This window comes from Tenebrio molitor, chromosome 8, assembly GCF_963966145.1.
Source record: "Tenebrio molitor chromosome 8, icTenMoli1.1, whole genome shotgun sequence".
NCBI classification, from domain to species: Eukaryota; Metazoa; Arthropoda; class Insecta; order Coleoptera; family Tenebrionidae; genus Tenebrio; species Tenebrio molitor.
The window spans coordinates 8,972,288-8,995,518 of NC_091053.1; the positions used below are offsets into that span (position 1 = coordinate 8,972,288).

The following is a 23,231-nucleotide window of genomic DNA, read 5'->3' on the forward strand; positions in this document are numbered from 1 at the left end:
AATACGATTCCTCGACTGTCGTAACCTTAAACACTTCTCTGAATTTTTGTAAAAGTAGTCTACTATAATGTGTTACGTTTATTTTGTAAAATGTAAGAAAAAATCATTTCCGAATTGTTATAATTTGAATTAAGCCGCTAATTGCTCGACTGACTCATAAAACTGACTAATCCGTGGTCCAAGGACACGACTGTCAAAATTGTCAGTGTACGACGTACGAGTTGTGTGATTCAACTTCAATCTAGGTATTCAATTGTGTTTTTACTTATGTTGAATCGTACAAGCATCAAAGATAGTTTTTTGATCGTACAGAGGCCATAGTCGTTTTCTGCAGATTAGTGTTATGGCAGATCCTCGCATAAGAACCATCAAAATAAAAACAGGTGTGGTGAAGAGGTTGGCCAAAGAAAAAGTAACGTACGAGACGGAATCCGATCAACAGAGAAATCGAATTGAGAGATTGAAGCGTGAAGGTAAGGATGAGTATGACATCAGAAAGCAGGAGGAGGTCCTGCAGGAGTCTTTGATGATGGTTCCGGACTGTCAACGTCGCCTTGCTGTAGCTTTTGAGGATTTGAAAAATATACTCAAGAACGAGCAAGATTTGAAAGAGATCGAAGAATACAAAGTCGCCCTTCAAGTGCTAGAAGACGCAAAATCTCAATTACCCAAATTGAGCGCTTAGTATTAGTTTATTTATATATTTTTACCATGGATCAGGGCGGGGATCCCCCCAGACATAGTTACCTTGATCCAAGGCTTTATAACCTTGTTAATTTACAATCTAATCCTGTGAAAGTCGACGAAGACAAAGACCGTCAATTTATAGACACCTGGTTGGTTGAAAAGGGCAAGTTCCAGCTGAATTCTGTGTACTTTTCTATGCGAAAGCCTCGATGCGAAGTTACGATTAATGTTGCCAAACATTCGCTTCACAATTGTTTGGCTATCGTAGAAAAACTAAGTAAGACGCAAGAAGAACTCAGGAGTAAAGTGGAGACGATGTCGTCACTCGAATGGAAACAAAAAACGTTAGATATTGGAAGTCTCAAAGATGAGTTTGACAAGTCGATGCTGCCGTTTGAAGATAACACGATTTTGAAGAGTTTGAAAGGGTTGGTGGTGAAGCGTAATAAAAAGCGGGTCAATCAGAAAAAGCGTAAAAAAATGCTACAAGAGCAGTTGAAAAAAAAGAAGGAAATGCAAATTGAAGTTCACAAAAATATTGACAGGTGGCTGGAAAGTAAAAAGGAAGAAGCGGAGCGGGCCAAGATGGAAGAAAAAATGAAGAAAGACGCTGATTGCGTGTTGTACGAAGTTACGAAGAAGAAATCGGAGGCGCGCAAGCAGCTATCCCTGATATCGGCTCTAGTGAAGTTGAGGACGGTTCGCGACAATATGGCTACGCAGAGAGGCGAAAAACCTTCACTCGAAGACAGAAAAGCGTTTGGACTTGTCACCGGTAGTAAAAATACAGTTGGTGAGATTCTCGTAGTAACCTTTCTGTTTTAGAAAAATTGATCCGTATGTGGGAAAACTCCTTCCAGAATTACTGCAAAGAAGAGCAATGCTTGAAAGTCATGCTAGAACACAACGCCACAAAAGACACGAAAGCAGCCATGACAGCAAAACAAACAAGAGTCGTAGACGATTGGGAGACTTTAATATTCGGCTCGAAGGACACTCCAGTTAACAACCCGACCTACTGGGCTTTGACCAGTGCCGAGCGAGACTTGGAGACTTTCATCGCCATCAGGAAGAGCTGGGACACGTTTTTGACGAGTTCCGGGAACGCCTCTGGGACGGCGATACCGCTCGGTTGGGTCATTCCACCGGACGTTCCCAACGAGACTTGGGGGTCTTATTTGTCGAGCGACTAGAATTTCACAATATGCTTTGTAACATTTTAATAAAATTATAATCAATTTTTTTTACAAATGCGATTAAAGTGCCTTTCGGTGATACTCGGGCGAGGCGTTTCCGTAATCCTGCAGACTGAACAACTGCGCGCTGTTTTTGACCAAATACTTGAGGAAGTCTTGGATGTTCTGGAGGAGGAGCTGTATGCTGCGTTCGTCGAGAGGCGTGTAGGCCAGCATGGCGCCCAGCTTGACAAAGAGGCGCAGCAGGTGTGTGGCGCCGTACATCTCGGACATGGGCTTGTCCACGTAATTTTGTAAAATGTCCGCGTACTGGGGGCGTTCAAACTTGTACAACAGTTGTGTACCTAGCATCACATTGAAATATTCCTTGATTCCTTTCACTATTTCGATCGTAGCAGATTCTTTGCTCAAGTTATTTGATTTGATTGATTTTTTGTAAGTGAGATAATTTTCCAAAATCTGATCGACTGTGACTTTCGCTGGTAAATTCGCCAACTTCCTCTGTCTTGTTATTATGTCCCAGTCATCTACCAGCCATGGTTTCAACTCATCTGGTATCTTAACTTTAATTTCTACCTTATTTAAAAATTGTTCTTCTGACTCAACAGATGGATCCAACCGACCCCGCTTTTTCCGCGGAACATCTGAACTTGAGTCCTGTCCACTTGATGGAGTACTTATCTGCTTATTCTTCACACCTTTTGTCAGTTCGTTGTTGGGCGTGCTTGACCGCGAATCGATTTCTTTCGTCGTTTCTGTCTTATTTTTCTTTGTTTTTTTCGTCTTACTAGGTTGAGTGGAGTGAGCCTTTTGCACTTCTTTCTGTTTTGCAACATTTGCTTCATTATATTTAAGGACGCGACTCTCCGGTACCCATTCGTCCCAACTAAAATGATCAAACACATCAAATTATAGCTCTATTCTTTACCAACGGGTTCTTCCTACTTTTTATTCCAACCAGCATAATGAATGAAATATTTGATTTGTTTGTCTTTGGTTATAGTAGACTTCAAACACTTCGCCTCGTAGATTAGTGGACCGTGAAAACATAAAACTTTTTCGCCTTAAAAGAAAAAAAGTCGTTGCTGCGTTTAATAAAAGATTTTCCACTATTTACCTTCAGAAAATTTAAACTTTGGAGGCATAATCAACTTTTGCTTTTCTCAACCAAGTATCGTATTTGACAAATACAATAGTGGTTAAAGCCACATCCACATTTAAACTTCTTTATTACTTTGTATATTTTTACTTACTTTATACGTTGAAGTAAATTAGATTAATAATGAAATAAATGTACCTAAGAGTAGGATTTACGCCTTTTCGCTAAAAAATATGAATCAATAAATAGAAATAAATTGGGTTGCGTCTGAAGTTACACGAAATACTGCCAGGAAAATTAAAGTATCAAATGAAATGTGCAAATTTAAAACTGGCTGTTTTCAACTAAAACATTTCTAAATAATTTTTGAAAATACGAGAGAACCAATCTTCCGGCTGCATTAATTATTTTATTAATTTGTTCAACTTAACCTAACATTCTTAATGTTATTATTTAAAGTTCTCATAACCTCGCTTTTTGGTTTTGGGCTTCACCATCGGTGAACCAAAAACCCAACTGGTTTTTTGTCAGAGAATGGGTAAGTATTTCACCATTTGCAGCGTCAGTGGTTGCACCTTTGATTTAAGAATCTCAAGACACAAGGAAATCTAAAAAGAATAAATTGAGAAGAATGAAGTCCCAACTTCCCGAGGATGACACCTCCAGTGACTTGCTGATAGTTGACGAATCGGCACTTAAGAACAAATCTCCCGTGAGTAAACCTACAGCGCTCCCCAACACTTCCAATAAAAAACGCAAAAAACGGGATAGTGCCTCGAGTGATGAGGAAAGATGGCTCACAGCTATCGAGTCAGGCAAACTAGAGGATGTTGATGATGAATTGAAAAAAATTAAGCCCAAAGACCCCGCTTTAATGACGGCGCGACAAAGAGCTATGTATGATAGGGGTGTGGATGGCAACCCTTCAGTTACCACCCCCACTCTTATGTCACTTCCTACAGGCTACAAGGTGCCCTCATTTTTGTAGATAAATGTTTTTATTTATTTAATTTTTTAGGAAAAGGTGATGACTGCTGAGGCGATACAAAAAGCGGCGATTAAGTCACAAAAACGTAAACAATTGGCTGATGAAAAAAGAGAGAAAGATAAAAAGAAGACAATGGAGAGGTTGTTGAAAAAACAGGAATCTAAAGCTGCCAAAGCGGCCAAGATTAAAATTGCGAAAAATAGCGCCCCTATGATATTGTACAGACAGAATCCACATATTACCACTATGTCCTTTCCACCAGACATGCAGTTGCCCCTAGAAAACCTTCCTAAGCGAAAAGCACCTCCAAAACCTGTGTATTGCATTATGGGGTGTGGAAATTTAAAGAAATACTCTTGCTCACAAACTAATGCGCCTTTATGTAGCTTAGCTTGTTATAAAAATAACATTGCACGTATGATACTGTGACACATTGTGGATTTCTTTAAAGGAAAGGAGAAGAAAATAGAATACCGTCTCCAATCTTTCGACTTTCGCATTAGCCGTTGTAAACAGCGACATTGCTATTACGCGAATGAATGAAAACATTTCTGCAAGTATTAAGATCATCTTAAGTCTGATGTGTTAAAATGTAATAATTAGGAACACGAACAATATTCTGACATGATTACAACCTCATGTGTGCCTTTTTGTGTCATTTGTAATATTGTAAATATTATAGTGTGGAACTGTGGATTCAGTTTTGCGGTGCGGTAGTGCTCAAAAAAAATAAATAAATGTTTGGTTGCCACTAATATTTTTTCTTGTTAATTTTGGCTGCCATGGCTGTCAATTGAAGGCGGGAAGCGTCGTTTTGAATTTGAGGTTATGTGTTTGAGCCATTGTTTCCCGCCTAAATATCGTGTAATTTATAGACGATTTTGTATCCTGTAATTCCTTTTAATTAAGTTACAATTGTGAAATAATGGATGTTGCCAACGTTCAAATCGGTCAGAGACAACACACCGATGAGATCGGGATAAGATGCCAAAAATTGTTCCAAGACTTTTTAGAAGAGTAAGTATCTGATCTCGTAGATGCAAACGTTACGTTGTAATCATTTAGATACAAAGAGGACGGCGAGATCAAATACTTGGAGCCTGCCAGAGAGCTCCTCAGTCAAGAACGCAGCACAATCGAAATCAGCTTCGAAGATTTAGAAAAGTACAATCAAAATCTCGCGACCACCGTCATCGAAGAGTACTACCGCATTTATCCATACCTGTGTCAAGCAGTGTCCAATTTTGTCAAAGACCGCAGCGACTTGAAAAAAAACAAAGAGTGTTACATCAGTTTCACTGATGTCCCTACAAGACACAAAGTAAGAGAGCTGAAAACAGAAAAGGTGGGTACTTTGATCCGGATCTCTGGACAAGTGATTCGAACACACCCGGTCCATCCAGAATTGGTCTTAGGGACGTTCGTTTGTTTGGACTGTCAGACGGTGGTTAAAGATGTGGAGCAGCAGTTCAAGGTCTGTATGGGTTACTAGTTAGGCACTTTAAATTACATTCCAGTTGTAGTTCACCAATCCCACCATTTGCCGAAACCCTGTGTGCAGCAACAGGAGGCGGTTCATGCTGGATGTGGACAAGTCAGTGTTTGTCGACTTCCAGAAGGTGCGCATACAAGAGACTCAAGCTGAACTGCCCAGGGGGTGCATCCCGAGATGTGTGGAGATTATCTTGAGGGCGGAAAACGTCGAGACCGTACAGGTAAGAGATACACCCCCTCTTAGTTATAGGTATACTGACGTTGGAAGTTGAGCCGAGTGTACATGCCATGACGCTCAATAAATACAGAGTTATTATTAATGTTTTTTGAATCGTAGTTCGATGCGAAATTCACCCCTAAAGGTAAAATAATACCGTGTGAGCAACAAGTACTGATTGAGTTGGCAATAAATTCTGGTGATTTTTGGTGACTTTTATGACATGTTCCAACGAGAAAACCATTTTATTAATAAAAGATTACAAAAACCAAGACTTTTAAATTTGAAATGTATACCAGCTGTCAATAATGTCAATAAAACAAACCGAAATAGGTACAATTTTTTTTTGTCAACTGAATCAGTTATTGTTGCTCACCCTGTATGTATACAATAAATCAGTCAAATGAAAAAATATTTATAACATCCCCGTATAATTGTTTTTTCTTTTTTTTTTATCAAAGAACGAGCATTTGATTTAGGTTTGCAGTAATAAAATATTACAAAATTTAGGGAATTTAATGATATCAATTGGCTATACCAGCATGGCCAGCTCCATTAAACCTATGATTATGGCCGTCCCAATTCACATGAAAAATTGATTCTGTGACATTCGTGTGACGTGAGGTCATATAGTGACCTCCAGTAGATTTTTTGTTAATTATTTTTGAAATTTAATTGTCAAAATATTGAAATGTGACTGTCAGAAATTTTTGAACAATTATACACACATGTACAAATAATTACCAGTGTGATGTTAAAACAATACTTTCAAAAAAAGTAGGTAATCTACCGGGTGATCAAGAAGGACTGTTTAAGTTGGCAATACAATTAAGAAAATTTTTTAATTGGGTTATTTATAACACTGCAACTGGATATGTATTGTTGGTTTATTTGACAAATATCTGATATAGGTATAACATTAACAACGACAAGCCACCAACAACCGGAAGTGACTCCTGTTATACGATTTAAAATACGATCCAGTGTAACCAACTTAAACAGTCCTTCTTGATCACCCCGTAGTATAGCAGCAATAATATTGGTAATGCGGCTTCTTGGCATCAAAAACGTTATCATTGTTGAGGTATTATCATTTATAAATAAAAACGTCTAGTTCCAAGATCTACCTACAACCAGTCCATAAAAATTAACAAATAAAAACACAAAAATTTACAAATAAAAAGAAAGTCATTTTTCTTCTATTGAAGGATGCCCATTTAGATTTAACTAAATTAACAGAAATTCAACACAAAACATAAACACTGCATCTGTGTGAGTGGAACATCAGAACATTGGGTTTTGTTCCACATCTGGATACAAAATATTACTAATCTGTTGACAAGTTTTCTCCACTTCCAAGAGCGGTAAAATCTTTTGGGCTATGGCAGCGATCTATTTTACAAGTCCCACAAATATTTTATTAGGATACGTTAAACATCTTCGACTTTGAAAAAAAAATGAGCCGAAGCAATGGTCCAGGAATATCCCTTGAAAGTAGTGGTGCAAGACAGTCGTCGCAAAGGAATTTGTCATTTAATTTTTTTTAAATGTATCCTGCTAAAAAAGCCACTGATGCCGACAGAGAGAGTAATTTGACGGAATGCTTGAATTTGAATTCGTATTTCCAATGGTATTAACAAATCTTCAAAGTTATTGGTTCTGTCTCTACTAACTAAATTTTGTATTCTTGCAGAACTGACGAAATTTATATTTTCTGTCGTATTCGAGAATTTCGATGCTTTGACAATGCCACAGCGCAAAATTTGGCGCATTGCATACTCAGCTGTTCTAGCATTCGTAGTATCATTAGAACCAGCTCTTAGCCTTACGTGCGAAAAAGTAGCCTCTACAGCATCTGAGCTGAAAGATCGTGCCAGAACGTAATAAAACCCTGATTCTTGCAAAAGGGATCTGATGCACATTATGTACTTTTGACCGTAAATTTTAAATGTAAATTTAAATTTTAATGGTTTATTAATCTATCCACAAACAAAATTCTTCTTTTTCCTCATTTTAAACTCAAAAGTAAGTGAAAATGTTAGCTTGATAAATTTTTGAAAGTTAGCGGTTAATTGTTGTTTTTGTGAAATTAGATAGAGGGGGCTAGTTGACCGCACTCCACGGCATTCTTTGAAATGTCGTTAATTTAGGGAAATTGGGATGGCCATAATCATAGGTTTAATGGAGCTGGCCATGATACCAGCCAAAGCCTGTCATTTTTAATGTCTTTGAAAGTACGCAAACTCGCATTTAAAATTTAAACGTGTTATTAAAAATGCCTCGCAAAGTGAAACATTTATTAAACTCTCAAATTAGTTGTTATTAACTTTATTAACATGCTGTGCTAGATACTAATATCTCTAATAACCTCAACCTTTGTAACTGTGATGAGATTTTTCACCCTATAGGTCAAAAGTGTACAATATTGCCAGCTCTATTTTGGGTGTAAATTGCAGTGTTGGTGGTTCTTTGATTAAAAAAAAAAAAACAGATTATAAACTCTGTCCACTCATAGATTGCTTGACATAAATGTTACTAAAAATGTTCACTTACGCTATAAATAACAAATAGATCCAGCGCGAAATTTAAAAAAATGGAAAGAGCAGGTTTACACGTGATGTTTTATTATTATTCTGCATGTTTGCACTTAGGTAAGACGAAAGAAAACTTCAGTACAGTAGGAGTAATATATTAATACAGGGTATTTCACGAGTGATAATGTGGCTGACGGAAAAAAAAATGCAACCCACAATACATTTTCGAATTTCCGAAAAAGCTGGCTATTGAAATTAAAATATACAGCTTTTTTCGGAAATGGCTAAACACAAGCAAGAGATTATTTAATATGTATTCCTATTTAATGCATGAACAAAAATTACCTCTGTATCATTTTCGATGTTTGTAATGTCACTTAAAGTGTTCATAATGCTAGATTCTTGAGGCACGCACTCACTTCACAAATTAAAAAAAAATCAACAAAAAATCGCAACGGAACAGGTCAAAACAGCAACACGATCAAAACGAATAACTTTTAAAACCAGATAATCGCAAAACAAAGCTCTAAAGATGAAAAATCGCAAATCTAAATGCTTAAACCACTTGACAGAACTGACAATTTCAAATTTAAAATGTCATATAATTTATTTTTCGCGTGGGTTTCATAACAACCAATGAGAATCAGTGGCGCGAATGCTTCAAGATATTACCAACACAATCTATGATACATTCTTATGGCCGGTTGCACCGCACTTTTAATCCAATGATTAACGTTACGTATTATTTAATTTGACAAGTTTGTTTGCAACGCACTTTAAATAAACTTTAATCTTTGTTTAGTAAAGTAGCCAAAATCGGCGAATTAACCCTTAAATAGAGTTTATAGTCCATTTTTTAATTATAGTCCGATGTATCAATTAAAAAGCAGAGCAACTGTCATATTGCTATCTCTTTTCAACATAATGTAAACAAACTATTGAATTCTTGTACGTATTGTATTAAGCGTGTCCCACTATGCATCTCGCTTTAGCATGTGCGATTAGAGCAAGACGCGAATTGTACGTTTATTCCACTAGCGACGTCAAATTTTTAGGTTACGTTTTAACCACGTTATTTGTGATAATTTTGTTTAATTTTGCTTGAAATGTTCTCCGTCTGTTGCCAACGAAAAGCATGTGGACAGATCCTTTTACCGAATTTGTAAATTGCAAAAATTATATTGGAATTGCGCGGAAACTTGCAAGACTGGAAGTTAACAGGTAAGGGGGTGAACTAATTCCTAGAGAGTTGTTTTGTGTTCATGGCGTTGCCGAAACAAAATCTAGGAAGAAAGAAAGACAGTCTAAACGTGGTTGTTTAGTGTTGTTTTCAACAATTTTTAATATATCTGACGTATTACTTGATCAAAAGCGTTCTGAAGGGAGCGGTTTTTTGAAAAATAAAATTAAAACGGAGGAATGAATTTGCAGAAACACCAAGAAAGCACGAAAGAACACAATATCTGTCTCATGTTGCCTAAATAAATTTTCAAATATTGGTAGAACCATGCACTGCTGTCAAATGTCGAAAGCAGACGCAGGTCATGTCGACTTCTTGATTCGGACTAAGCTCATCGGACTATAATAAAAAAATGGACTTATACAGAGTGATCAACAAGAAACCAAATCAAGAGTGCTACCTCATCTTTTGTTTTATCGAAACGTATTTCTATCATGGATCAGCCGCTTTTATTTACTTGCTGTGGACACTCGTTTTGTTGGTTGCCTACCTCTCAAAAATCTATCATTAATTGCCTTTATAATTTTTTTGTAATTCATGAATAATAGATTTAAAAGCAAGTTATAATTAATTATTATTTATTATTGATTAAGGAAAAAACACACAGTTACACAAAATTCCTTCATAAGGCACAATCTTGAGTTACAAAATTTTAAAAATAATTATTTTTCACAATTCTTTGTTTTGTTGTTTTCTGTAAGAAAAGTGTAAAAGTTATTATTCACTAATTTTTGGGTAATTGAGAACTTACTCGTATCTTTTCTAGCAGTGTTTAAAACATTTAAATTACTCCAAGGTCAAAAAATAAGTTTTCACAAAAACTGCTCAAAATGTTCTCCATTGTGGTCCAGACAGAATCAAATTCGCCTCTCATAATTTCAAAAACCCTTATGAAGCTGTCAATTTGTTTAGGGTAATGTGTGGGTTTTATTTCTTGCAACACACAAAGGGAAACAAATTAATATCCTTCTTAAAAAATGTCTGATAAGTGCTATAACACAATTTAACTTGTTGTCTTGTCTTAAACGCCTTATGGAAGTTGAGGGATGTTCCTTGATAATTTGTTGAACATTTTGCACCATTTCTAAAATTTGCACTAAGGACTGACCTGACTTCTTCTTAATGATGGGTTATGATTTGCTAAAATTAGGCACTATAATTTTAAGACATTGATAAACTTGTTGATAACCAATACCATCAGGTTCGGACATCTGGCTTAAAATTCTTCAGTGTAAGGGGGTACAAAGTAAGGCCAGTCTTCATTTTCTTGTTTCACCCTCTTTCGAAAATAATGTAATAAAAATGCCTTCTCTTTAATGGTAAAACCCATTTTACAACTTATTCTGGGATAATTATTGCTTACAACTTCAATAAACGTTGTAAGCAATAATTATCCCAGAATAAGTAAACTTTGCCGAAATCGAAGATTTGTTTTCTAGGTTAAATCACTTAAATTGTCAACAACAACAACCTTGAATTTTGAAATGTGACATTTCAACGAAGCAGCTCCGTACCAGTAGCGTCGCGTTTGGCAATAAAGATGATAATTTACTTACTCTTACAAATGTAAAATGTTGCTCTTGTTAATCTTATAAATTGTTTCCCTTATCTTATAATAATAATAAAATGCACAATTATAATTCCAACGTCTAAAATTCATAAAGTATCATTTTTTATTATGTAGCGTTTGAGACCATAAATTGTCTACGCCCATGTTTTGACCGCTTATGTGCATATGATTTTGCTACGACGTGACCACGATATACATAAGAACTGGTACGCCCACTTCCCTATACTTCTCTAATAAATAAGCGTGTCAAAAAAGCACCCCAGGTGTGCGCTTCAAAAGTTACTACTAGATGGCGCTGTATGTACGAGGGACTGTCATTTAGGAGTTTTGAATAAGGATATATCCATATTTATAGATTTTATATTGCCACAAAGCACACACTTTTTCATTTTTAGCAAAAATCAAAATTGTCTAATATTTGAAACTTTAAAATTTAACGTACAAAGTTCAACAGTGACAGTCCCCGAAACAGACACTGCCATCTAGCGAATTTTTATGAACTATTTTGCGGGCTCCAGCTGGTCCCAAATTTGGCTCTCAAAATGGCGGTGAGTGGGTATACCAGTCTTCTTTCTATCATGGACGTGACCTATAATTTGCAACGCTTGCTCTGATTTGGATTCTTGTTGATCACTCTGTATGTAATGTCATTAATGTCAATGTGACTTCAAATTTACACAACATGGAAGATTTTGATGATTTCTTGGAGGACGAGTTATACATTTTGGAGATTATAGATTTTGGTTTTCCACTGTTTCAGTACACAAGGTCTGACCGTTTTCATGGACTGGATAAATTAACATTTTATTCGAGGTTCAATCTCATAAAAGCAAGTGTTTTACATTTTTTTTTATTTTAATTGAAGAGGAAATATAATTTCCTGCAGATACAACGTAAGTTGTTGTAAGATATTTCGCAACAAAAGCACATTTTACTTTAATTTTATTTACTTCTGATTCCGCTGGTTTCAATGTAGCATCACAATCAAACTCATTTGTAAGTCCTTATGCAGTTTTTTTTTTTGTTAATGATGCTCAAAATCAATCCTCCACCAGTCTTGTGTGTTTCCTTTTTTTCTTCAGCAGCCGTTTTTCTTGTTTGTTGGACACAGTTTTAAAAAAAATCTGTGTAGCGAAGCTGCACCGCGAAATACGCTTCCCGGGTTTTGACTGTTAAAATCCTTGGCAATTTTCTACCAGCACTTACTTTTTTCCTCCGAACACTACCACGTCTGTTTTTTTATTCGCTATGATACTCTTGTACTTATGTTCTTATGTACAATACTCAAAAGAAGCGTTTTTTTCTCCGGGGGATAATTGGGACAGCGTTTTCTCTTCTTTTTTGCCTGGTTTTTCATCATTTTACAAAATGGAAATCGTTACTTTTCGAACTTCTCACAAATTGTTTACGATTTACTCCGACTTTTTCCACTTTTTCTTCAAATTGTCAACTTTGAAACTGTCAAATAGTAGCGCCTCCAGCGAAATTCTTCTTCCGTTGTCAAGGGGTTTGTTTACAATTCGATGATTTTTGTTTAAATTAATTAATTAATCATGTTTACTTAAACAGACTTTAAAATATGCGGTGCAATGAAACAAATTTTAATACACCATTAACTTTAAATCTCGTTTTAGTTAATACATGATTAACGAAAATGCGGTGCAACCGGCCATAATATTTTAATGTTATGGTTTGGGAATTTTGTTATCTAAGGATATTTAAAAAAATGCATTCTATCAGTGGACGTAGTCTACCTATTTTGTGACGTATCTTTGACACAGGCTGGCGACCGTTACGACTTCACCGGTACCTTGATCGTGGTGCCCGATGTCGGCGCCCTCGCCCTCCCCGGGGCCAGAGCCCAAATCAACTCCCGCCACAAAGGTGGCGACGAAGGCGAAGGGATGCGCGGTTTGAAATCTCTAGGAGTCCGCGATCTGCACTACCGGATCGCGTTCCTAGCTTGCAGCGTCCAACCGACCAACCCCAAGTTCGGCGGGATCGAACTGCCCCTCAACGAGATCACCCCGGAAGTGATGCGCCAACAGATGACAGAAGGCGAGTGGAACCACATGTACGAGATGAGCCACGACAGAAATCTCTACCAGAACCTGATCAACAGCCTCTTCCCCAGCATCCACGGCAACGAAGAAGTGAAGCGCGGGATTCTCCTCATGCTCTTCGGTGGCGTCTCTAAGACTACCGTGGAGGGGACGAAGTTAAGGGGAGACGTGAATTGCTGCATCGTGGGGGACCCCAGCACGGCCAAGTCGCAGTTTTTGAAACAGGTTTCGGAATTCTCGCCTCGAGCGGTGTACACTTCGGGGAAGGCTTCGTCTGCTGCGGGTTTGACTGCGGCCGTGGTCAGGGACGAGGAGTCTTCGGATTTTGTTATAGAAGCAGGTGCGTTGATGCTGGCCGACAACGGAGTATGCTGCATCGACGAGTTCGACAAGATGGACCCCAGAGATCAGGTCGCTATACACGAAGCCATGGAACAGCAGACGATCTCGATTGCCAAAGCTGGAGTGAGAGCGACGTTAAACGCGCGGACGTCGATTCTAGCAGCTGCGAATCCCATAGGAGGGCGTTACGATCGAGCCAAGTCGCTGCAACAGAATATAGGACTGTCTGCTCCTATTATGTCGAGATTTGATCTTTTCTTCATCCTAGTAGACGAATGCAACGAAGTCATTGACTACGCGATCGCCAGGAAAATCGTTGATTTGCACAGTAACATAGAGGAGTCCATCGAGAAGGTTTACTCGAAAGAGGAAGTCCTCCAGTACATTTCCTTCGTGCGAAGATTCAAACCCATAATCAACGCAGACGCCGCTGAACTCTTAGTCAGACACTACAACCACCTGCGGCTGAGAGACACCACAACTAGCGGCAAATCGACGTGGAGAATCACCGTAAGACAGCTCGAGAGCATGATCAGATTAGCCGAGGCCATGGCCAAGATGGAAATATCCGATGAAGTGCAGCCAAAGCACGTCAAAGAAGCGTACAGGTTACTCAACAAGTCCATAATTAGAGTGGAACAACCCGACATACATCTTGACGACGACGCAAACGAGCCGATGGTAGATGATAACGAAGGTCCGACCGCGGACGACACGGAAGAACCGCCAACTCCCCCGAAGAAGAAGTTGCAGTTGAGTTTCGAGAATTATAAGTTGTTGAGTAACAAAATTGTAGTGCATATGCGACGGGAAGAGACGAGGAGAGACGAAGAAAATGAAGAAGGGACGAGGAGGAGCGATCTGGTCGAGTGGTATTTGAATATGATAGCTGACGAAATCGAGAGCGAAGATGAGTTGTTGGAGAAAAAGGAGTTGATCGAGAAGGTTATCGATCGGTTGATTTATCACGTGAGTTGGATTAAATAGTATTTTTGTGTTTTTTCCTACGAGGGCTGTTACAGGATCAAATTATTATACCATTGACTAGGACAGGATTAGGAGCTGAGCAACAAGCAGACGAGAATCCGCTGTTGGTGGTCCATCCCAATTATATTATTGATTAATTTTTATTATGTATTTTGTCAACTTCATGTGGTGTTGATGATTATAAAATTATATTTTGAACATTGATGACTTGACTTCTTTGACTTCTGTTCGTGTTAATTCAACTTTACAACCAAACGGACTATCTCGGGATGACGGAAAACGCCCTGATGGAATGACCGTGGATTAGGTAAAGGTGAACCTTTCGTTTGGGACGTTACTGTTATTGTAGATACACTTGCAAACAATTACGTATTGAAAACATCTGATGTCTCAGGTTTTGCCGCTGAAATGGCTTGCAAATGCAAACATAGCAAATATAGTTCAATTATTTCGTCAAACTACATATTTAAAGGTTTAGCCTTTGAAACCTTAGGCCCTTGGTGCAAAGAAACCATCGATTTCATTAATGTCATCGGAAACCGACTTATCGCGGAATCAGGCGATTCAAAATCAAAGAAATTCCTTTTTGAGAGGATTTCCCTTGCCATTCAACGTGGAAACGCTGCAAGCATTCGGAGCACTTTTCCAGAATCCGCATTATTATCGGAAATTTTTGCATTGTAAATCAAAAATGTTATTAATACTGACTAAAATATTCAAATATAAATATTATGTACACTTGCTTTCAAAACTTTCACGTACACATTCAAAATCAAGTATAACAACGATTTTGCAAAATTTAAGCAGTGTGAACGGGCAATTTTGAGATTAGGTTAAAGATGACATTGACAGTAATTAAAAAAATTATGATCGGTCTTCTACTCACGGTTACTTCTTGTTCCCACCTCTTCTTTACTTATTACTTGTAGAACAGTGCTTTTATTTAGCTCATCATGAGTAGCAACTCTTGTTATGGACCACTCCTCTTCTCATTTGGGAAGCATCAAAACTTTGTCTTGCTCTATCAGTCAAGGCATTTTGACTTTTCAAAAGTTTAAATGTCAGAGTTGATTTAATACAGGGAAAAATAGGTGTACGCGAAAGTTTTGAAAGCAAGTGTACATATTTATAAAATTATAATTCAAATTGTAATAACTAGTAATCGCCAGTCTTCCGCCAAAATTTAAACATTTGAAAATTCAAACTAAACCCGCGAAATTGAACAAATTGGCCATGTCGTGATCGTCATCGAAGCAGAAGAACCTCTACGTTGTGTGTTTTGTACAAAATGGCGGCAGACTAGCTCGGGATGCAAATGGCGGACCTGTAGGGTGGACAAACTTCGAAATAAAAATGCATAAATCGGTGGGAGGACGCCTGTATTTATTCTCGTTTTCATCTACAGTGCTGATTGATATCACACCCGATCACATGATACATAAAATATTCAGCGGTGCGAGTTTACATGACATAACAAGAAAAATACATATAATAAATTTGTCTATCTACCTCTTGAGGAGTGTAGAAAAAGTAAGTTCTTTTTCTTTTTGTTTGTTTTGTCGCAACGAAACTATACAACAAATAAAATAACAACGGTTCCTCTGAACCTGAACTCGAAATACAAGAACAAAGCGATACCGTGAAACTAGTGATAGTGAAGTAATTACGAATAGACACTAAATGGGATGAGTAAAACCCCCAAAAATCATCCACAAACGATGGCGCACCGTAATCTTTTCAATTGCCAAACTTACACAACATGATACATAAGGCTGCACAGCAAGACTCTAGATTGCAATGCCACTCTAATTCCCTAATTGAATATTACGGACCTCTGACTCTCAGCTCTTCAAGATAGCACACGGTCTCCGATCGCGAAGTTAACCTAATTCTCGCCCCCCAGTCTCCTACTTTCTACCCTAGTGACGTCGGGTCGTCCAAGTCCCTGCGACACCTAACTCGTTATGGGTGCAGTGCCCCAGTTTGTGTCCTCCGAATCGCCCTTGCGGGTCCCACACCAGATGAAACAGAGGCCTTCCACCGAGGGCGTCGAGAAACTACATGGCCAAGGTCACACGTCATTAAAAAGCCTCGTGGGTCCCACGTGGGTAATCTCACGTCGGCCTTTTTGATGGGTTCTCGTTTTTCATTGCAACGTAGATTAACTGACCCCGCAGCTACACTCCTAACTTCGGCCAAACACGTACCCCGTTTTTCCTTGGGGCAAATGGAAGGCCGTTCCCAAAATGGACTCCCGTTTTCCCTAATTACATCGCTGACGCAATATGGTCTGTTAACCGTTTCTACCCCTACCCAGAAAATGGACTCGCCCAAAGTATTTCTAACTGTTCGCCCACGCCCCTAAATAACTCTGATTTTAAAGCCTGGACGCGACCAACGGATTTTCACGGTTCACCCCTTACTCTCTCTAACTTTGAAAATGGACTCGTCCCACGAATTTTAACTACCTGACAACTTTATTGCGACGTTCCCTCAAGAATTTACCCACTCTATCAATTCCTACTTCACCCGAGCTTATCGGAATAATAAAACGAAATAACATACCTGCTAAACACTACTTGTTGTCTGTAAGATCATCCTACCTGAATTACAACGCGCAAACTGTCGGCGACACACGAGGTGCACACCTGTAATCTCCTCCGCGATTGGCGAATGTTTACGGAGCACGGCCCAGATTAACTTGACAATACACAAGAAAATACACGACTCGCGATTCGTAACCACAATAACTACATTTTCAACTAAAACAATAACAATGAAAACGGCGGTTTAACAAACATCACCCTTCACTTCCCAGGGCTGGGAGTCCAGTCTCTCGTCTCCCCTTACCAACCGTACGCAATCCAAAATCTACCAACCGTGCACAACAAAAGAACCAAATAGTTCCTTTAGCGTTTGTTTCGGCGGCGACAATTTGAATTCAAACTGGGGTATTACAAAATGTATTTCATTTTCTCTTTTTTATTTTGTTCAAGTAGGTACTTACCTACCTATTTGTTGAAAACTCACAACCCAGACAGTCGACGATACTGACCCAATCTTTTTTCTAGATTGCCAGTCAGTCTGAAATTTGCCTCCTAAGACATAAATAAAACTAACCCCCAACCGTTGAACAGAATATAAAACTAATCGACTAAAGCAGTTGTGCTTCTTTCAGCAGAGTGCAGCAGAGGTATCCTTTGTTAGTCCGACTCCTATATTAGACTCAGTTAATAGTATCCAATCTCTGATTTTGGATGGTTTAAATTATGTATTGGACCAGAATGTTCATTTCTTTTTATCGTACCCAGTACCCGCCAAAACGATTTGGAGTAGACTATGGACCCTTAAAATGACCAAAACAGGAACTTAGCATAACACTTTGTTCTGTTTTAGCCAATGCAAGAAACGTAAATATATTAACACAAACTAGAGTCGGACTACTTGCAATGTTGCCAAACTTACAACCGCATGGTCTGTAATGTAAAGGTGGCACTGCGCACTGTTATGGGGCACTAATTAAAGTCACTAGATATACAAAGTACCGCAATGACGCCGCCATTGTCGGGCCACCAACGAGCGGGAAATTTAAACGTTTATTCTCTTTGTACTATTCTGGACACGGAATCTTGGCCATAACCACAGGCCATAACCGTAGAGGGATATCCCTCTACGGCCATAACTGACATTTAACTGACAAATATTTGTGAACTGGCCTTTATTGAATTCAACCCAACTTTTGACTCGATAATGCCATTTCCTTGCTTTTTTGGTGTCAGAATAAAAACTTCAAAGTGATTTTTAATAATTGTCATTTATTAATGACGCTAATGATTGGTTTACATCATTTATTTTATAAATGTCAAAAAAATGTTGGCTAAGATTCCGTGTCCGGAATAGTACAATGAGGGACATGGAATCCTGGGCAGTCTGTTATTGTCATTTCAAAAAGTGTCAATGTAAATGCACCTTTACGGTCATTATGATTGATATTTTCACAAAAAATGTCAAATTAACTTAAGCTTGGTTATGATGACTTATGAGTAGCTAAGGTATGATTTAGAAATTTTGACAACTGAATGACATCTGCCCAGTTTTCCGTGTCCCCAATAGTACTGGAAAATATTCAATCCAAACTATGATTTTCTGGTCCCTTTATTTGGTTCAAAAATATTGAAAAAATGCTGTTGCAAATGATAAGTGGATTTATACAACCTGAGTTTATTTTAGACATATAAGTGACTTGTTGCAAAAAAACACTTGTCATTTTTTCAATATTTCTGAACCAAATAAAGGCACAAAGGGACCAGAAAATCATAGTGTGGGTTGAATATTTTCCATATAAGTACAGTTTTAAAGTAATTTCAAATGACTAATGCCATAAAAATGCTGTTGCAAAAAAACACTTGTCATTTGGAACAGCATTTTTTCAATATTTTTAAACCAAATAAGGGCACAAAAAGACCAGAAAATCATAGTTTGGATTGAATATTTTCCATATAAGTACAGTTTTAAAGTAATTTCAAATGACTGATGCGATAAAAATGCAGTTGCAAATGCAAAATGGTTTTTGCAACTTGAGTCAAATTTACATTCTGGGACTAAAAAGGATGTGTGGATTAATTATTTAAATAAAAATGTTCGAATAAAAGTAGTACTAATTTAATATGAATATGTATTTTGTATATTTATAAATTCACACTAAAATATCAGGTACCTATATAAGTAATAGCTATTTATTATACAAAATGTCTTATAAGACAAATAAGTTTAAAAAAACTTAATTATTTACATTTTTTTTCCCGACAGATTGTCTCATCGCGACACTGCGACTGTCTAATGAGGTTTTTAAAATGTTTTTATTCTGTCTATTTACTTCACGCAGAGAAAAATAAAACCTGCTGTTTACAAACATTTTAACTAATTTTTGTAGAACTCCATGGCAAGATGGGATTTCATTTGGAACCTTACTTGGTTCTTGAAGCACATGTTGCGTAAACATGTTTTTGGTCATCTTATTATTTAAAAGTTGTGGCCAATTATGTCGGAATGACAATTCACAATACATAATAAATGAAAACAAATTTTGGCTAGCATAACACAAATGCGCATTTTCTTTGAACTCTCGTAACTCAGTAAAATGTCAAACTTTGTTTGGTTCATCGGTAGTGTCTAGCACAGAACACCAGCATGTATCGCAAAGCTTGTGATTCTGCTTTAGCTTAAAAAGTAAGGCGCCTAAAATAGTATATTATGATACAAGTTTATAAGGAAGCCTTTAAAGCACGCGCGACGAGTTTAAGAGCATGACGCGTAGCGGAGTGCTTTTAACTTCGCAAGCGCTTTAAAGGCCCTTATAAACGTGTATCATACGCTATTTTTTATTATACCTGCATTACAATCTGAAAATTATAACAAAAAAAAGTAAACTGAAATACCTTTTCGGAGATAATCTGTGTCATTAATCGTTGATATAGAAATGGTCAATTGTTGTTGTTTCGTTGCTATCATAAATCGTGTATATATCAATGTCTATTTATCATTGCTCAAAATGTAGGTGCATTTGTTGTTACCTAAGCAACCCTTAAAGCTTTAGTGTTTTAAAGGCCCTTTTTCGCACGCATTTTAGTGTCAAAAACAGGGATTATGATTCAGGTATAATAAAAAATTATTTAATGCAGCCTGCACAGTGTCACTAAGTGTTTGTCCATTTACTGGATCATTCACTACATCAGAGAGATAGGAATCTATAATTTCGTCGTTACACTCTTCCTCTATGACTGGTGGTATGTCACTTATTGAGTGGCAGTAACGAACAAGATATGTATGGTCCGAAATTCCATAGCTAGCATGCTTAATGCTGCATTCAAATTGTGACAGGCACACTAATCGCAGTACAGATCTGAACTCTCGAGCATCTGGCACAGATCTGCGACTTCTTATAACAGAGAAGAGATTTTCTAATGCATCTTGTGTTAATCGCCCTAGCATTACATACTGAAAACCTTTTTGCGCAAGATATATTTGTTGGTAATCCAGAGCCGTTTGTGTTGCCAACAAACATTTTGTCTGGAAGGGTTTCCAGCATTTATCCTCAGTTGTTGTATGGCGTATTATCTTCATGAATGAATGCAAAAAAATTATTGAAATTTCGTATTCTCCCATCTCCTTATGTGACAATGCTAGTTGTTGATAACGACAAGTCATTAGTTGGAACCAGTTGTGCATAATAGACAGGAACCAGGCTGTAGTTTCATATCTTGAAGATATGTTATTCGCGGCAATGTGATATCATATTGCCGCGGATACATTCATTGTCTCAAAGTGATTAGGTTGTAAAACATTCTCTTTGAGGCGTGGACATAGTGTAATAACGTCTTGCTGATCAAATTCAAATACTTTTCGCACCGGCTCCAAAGAGATTTCATTTGAAGATAAACCATAGGACTATAGTATTACATCTGAAATGTAAAATTTGTGTCCCTTTCTCAAAGTCGCAGCGATGTTTTTAAAAAGATGTACGGGGTCGGGCATAATAAATAACTTCTCGTTTTCGAGGCATGGATGAGGAGTGTAATTTCTTATTTCACTGTGCCTGTTGGCCACTATGTTTAAAAGCCTCCAAATGCCACGATTCTGAGGATCCATATCTGATATAACGACTCTCATAGTTCACAGTGACTCCAATCTCATGTGACTTTTCAATGATTGTCATTATTTTTTGGAGTATTTCTGATGCCAAAAAGGAGTTCCCAGTAAACTCACAAGCAACTATTTGCTTCCATCGACTAGACGCCCCTGCTAGCATAAATACGAGGGCATGTGTAGCTGTTTCTTCATTTAATCCAGAAGCATTTGCCACTGTAGACCGTCCAACTACTGAACACAAAGAGCTGTCATACTGCAGTCCAGACTTGATTGCGATTTCGTCAATTAACAAGGTGGCATGTTGTTCCTGCGGCTTAAAGCTCGCCACCTGAAATAAGCAGAAATGACTGTATAGTTGACTCAAGTTGCAAAAAACCACTTGTCATTTGCAACAGCATTTTTTTCATATTTTTGAACCAAATAAAGGCACAAAGGGGCCAGAAAATCATAGTTTGGGTTGAATATTTTCCATATAAGTACCTACAGTTTTAAAGTAATTTGAAATGACTAATGCCATAAAAGTGCTGTTGCAAATGCAAAGTGGTTTTTTGCAACTTGAGTCAACTAGTGACTTTAGCACTAATTCTAAGTGATCTGTAATTTTGAAGTCAAAATCTATGACTGTATTTTGATACCCTCATTCGTTTTAGAATTTTTAATCTGTCCTAACAATAAGTCATTTTGGCTTTACACACGATTTCGATTATTATTAGAGCTGTTGGGATGATTCTGGGCTTGTTTTGATGAATTTAGTATACACCAGGAATAATAAGTCTGATCAAATTCTCGATGCAACCAACATTACATTTTCGCAACTGCGAAGCTTTTTAAAAAAATCACAATTTGGATCCACGATGTTTATCAATCATTATCATTGTCATTTTTTGACATAGACAGACATAACAGAAATACCTTTGATTTTATATTACTAGATTGGCCACCAATGGAACCAGTTTTCTGCAAACTTTTGGATGCGGGTACCAGAGGAAGCGCCTATTGCCGCTGTAAGAATTCGGTTAGACATACGTTACGTTTCTGTCGCCAGAGTAAGCTTGTCGTAACTTGAATAAAGCGCGGAGTTCGGAGTATCGCACTATCGAGTCGAAATTCGAAATGTTTCCAGAACACGACAGGAACAGACGAGGCGACGAGTTACTGTTTAAAATATTACTGGACGTATAACGCAATGCGTTTTATTTCATACTGTAATCACTAAATCATTGTTTTAGTTTAAAAATTATTATAAAATTAATTCCCGAGTATCAATGGTAACTGTTTGTTTGTTGCCTTTTCACGTTATGTATCTCAGGAAACTAACACGAAATATGCAATTCTTTGTGTATTAAGAACGGAAAGTGATACATTGTTGATTGAGAGACTGACAATGTACTATTGGGAGCATGGAATTTCGGGCAGCTATTTATATGTCATTTAAAAAAACCCAATGAAGTCTAAGCTTTATTGTCATAAATGTCATAACAATTAATTTTGACGAAATAAACTGTCACAGTTATGCACAATTATTTTACATTTTAGTTATTACAGTCACGGACAGAAAAAAGTGGGACAAGTCTTATTACAAAATTTAACTAAAATTGAGTTAAGTAAACCTGGCTTACTCTAATAAATACATAAATATTTTAATAGTAACCATAGAAATAGTAAAGAGCCTTACATTAGCGAAAAAATATTGTCCTATTTTTTTGTCCGCGACTGTAATTTCCAAAGTTTAATAAAAGACTGTTCAGTTTTCAGAAAATCACATCTAAGCACTTGCAACTTTTCAGGATTGATGAATGCAATTTGTCAAAATGACATGCAACAATAATAGATATTAAAATGAGGTTTATTAAGTCGTCTAGCATCTAAAGCCTATTTCACATTTTATATCAGTTAAATTTCAAGTCTGCCGAAATTCCGTGCTCCCAATAAAACACTTGCGCTCGCAACACACAACATTTTTTCTACAATCGCAACTATGACTAAAGTTGACTCAAGTTGCAAAAAACCACTTTGCATTTACAACAGCACTTTTATGGCATTAGTCATTTGAAATTACTTTTTTGTAATATCTAGTTGTTAAAGGTGGCTTTCCGGACTGTTTGTCACCATGTAAACAACCTCATAACGGCCGGAGTCCGTTAAGGGTGTCCGTTATGAGTGGGA

At 37.4% G+C, this 23,231-nt stretch overlaps 5 protein-coding genes and 2 long non-coding RNA genes across 7 annotated transcripts; 4 read left to right on the forward strand and 3 right to left on the reverse strand.

The window, feature by feature from the left end:
* The first annotated feature begins 18 nt into the window (after nucleotides 1–18).
* On the forward strand, nucleotides 19–685 carry Tbca (Tubulin binding cofactor A). Its single transcript, XM_069055481.1, has one exon. It carries the CDS (start codon nucleotides 344–346, stop codon nucleotides 683–685), a length of 342 nt encoding a protein of 113 aa, XP_068911582.1. The 5' UTR covers nucleotides 19–343.
* A 26-nt stretch (nucleotides 686–711) lies between these two features.
* LOC138136310 (programmed cell death protein 7-like) lies at nucleotides 712–1,970 on the forward strand. Its single transcript, XM_069055468.1, has 2 exons — nucleotides 712–1,462; nucleotides 1,513–1,970. Exons 1-2 carry the CDS (start codon nucleotides 712–714, stop codon nucleotides 1,878–1,880), a joined length of 1,119 nt encoding a protein of 372 aa, XP_068911569.1. The 3' UTR covers nucleotides 1,881–1,970.
* Nucleotides 1,893–3,198, reverse strand: MRG15 (MORF-related gene 15). Its single transcript, XM_069055470.1, has 3 exons — nucleotides 3,001–3,198; nucleotides 2,829–2,946; nucleotides 1,893–2,769 (listed from the first exon to the last, which is right to left on the reverse strand). The coding sequence occupies exons 1-3, from the start codon at nucleotides 3,026–3,028 to the stop codon at nucleotides 1,944–1,946; spliced, it is 972 nt and encodes a 323-aa protein (XP_068911571.1). The 5' UTR covers nucleotides 3,029–3,198; the 3' UTR covers nucleotides 1,893–1,943.
* Nucleotides 3,199–3,359: 161 nt separating this feature from the next.
* On the forward strand, nucleotides 3,360–4,615 carry LOC138136313 (INO80 complex subunit B). The gene is made up of 3 exons (XM_069055473.1): nucleotides 3,360–3,520; nucleotides 3,570–3,952; nucleotides 4,001–4,615. The coding sequence occupies exons 1-3, from the start codon at nucleotides 3,517–3,519 to the stop codon at nucleotides 4,397–4,399; spliced, it is 786 nt and encodes a 261-aa protein (XP_068911574.1). The 5' UTR covers nucleotides 3,360–3,516; the 3' UTR covers nucleotides 4,400–4,615.
* Nucleotides 4,616–4,740: 125 nt separating this feature from the next.
* On the forward strand, nucleotides 4,741–14,621 carry Mcm6 (minichromosome maintenance 6). Its single transcript, XM_069055457.1, has 5 exons — nucleotides 4,741–4,987; nucleotides 5,036–5,444; nucleotides 5,494–5,685; nucleotides 12,807–14,399; nucleotides 14,453–14,621. Exons 1-5 carry the CDS (start codon nucleotides 4,896–4,898, stop codon nucleotides 14,552–14,554), a joined length of 2,388 nt encoding a protein of 795 aa, XP_068911558.1. The 5' UTR covers nucleotides 4,741–4,895; the 3' UTR covers nucleotides 14,555–14,621.
* LOC138136319 (uncharacterized) lies at nucleotides 10,017–11,626 on the reverse strand. The gene is made up of 3 exons (XR_011161245.1): nucleotides 10,651–11,626; nucleotides 10,207–10,595; nucleotides 10,017–10,149 (listed from the first exon to the last, which is right to left on the reverse strand). It is a non-coding gene; the product is annotated as an uncharacterized lncRNA (long non-coding RNA).
* Nucleotides 14,622–19,063: 4,442 nt separating the features above from the next.
* Nucleotides 19,064–22,566, reverse strand: LOC138136723 (uncharacterized). The gene is made up of 2 exons (XR_011161406.1): nucleotides 21,978–22,566; nucleotides 19,064–21,393 (listed from the first exon to the last, which is right to left on the reverse strand). It is a non-coding gene; the product is annotated as an uncharacterized lncRNA (long non-coding RNA).
* Between the last annotated feature and the right edge of the window lie 665 nt (nucleotides 22,567–23,231).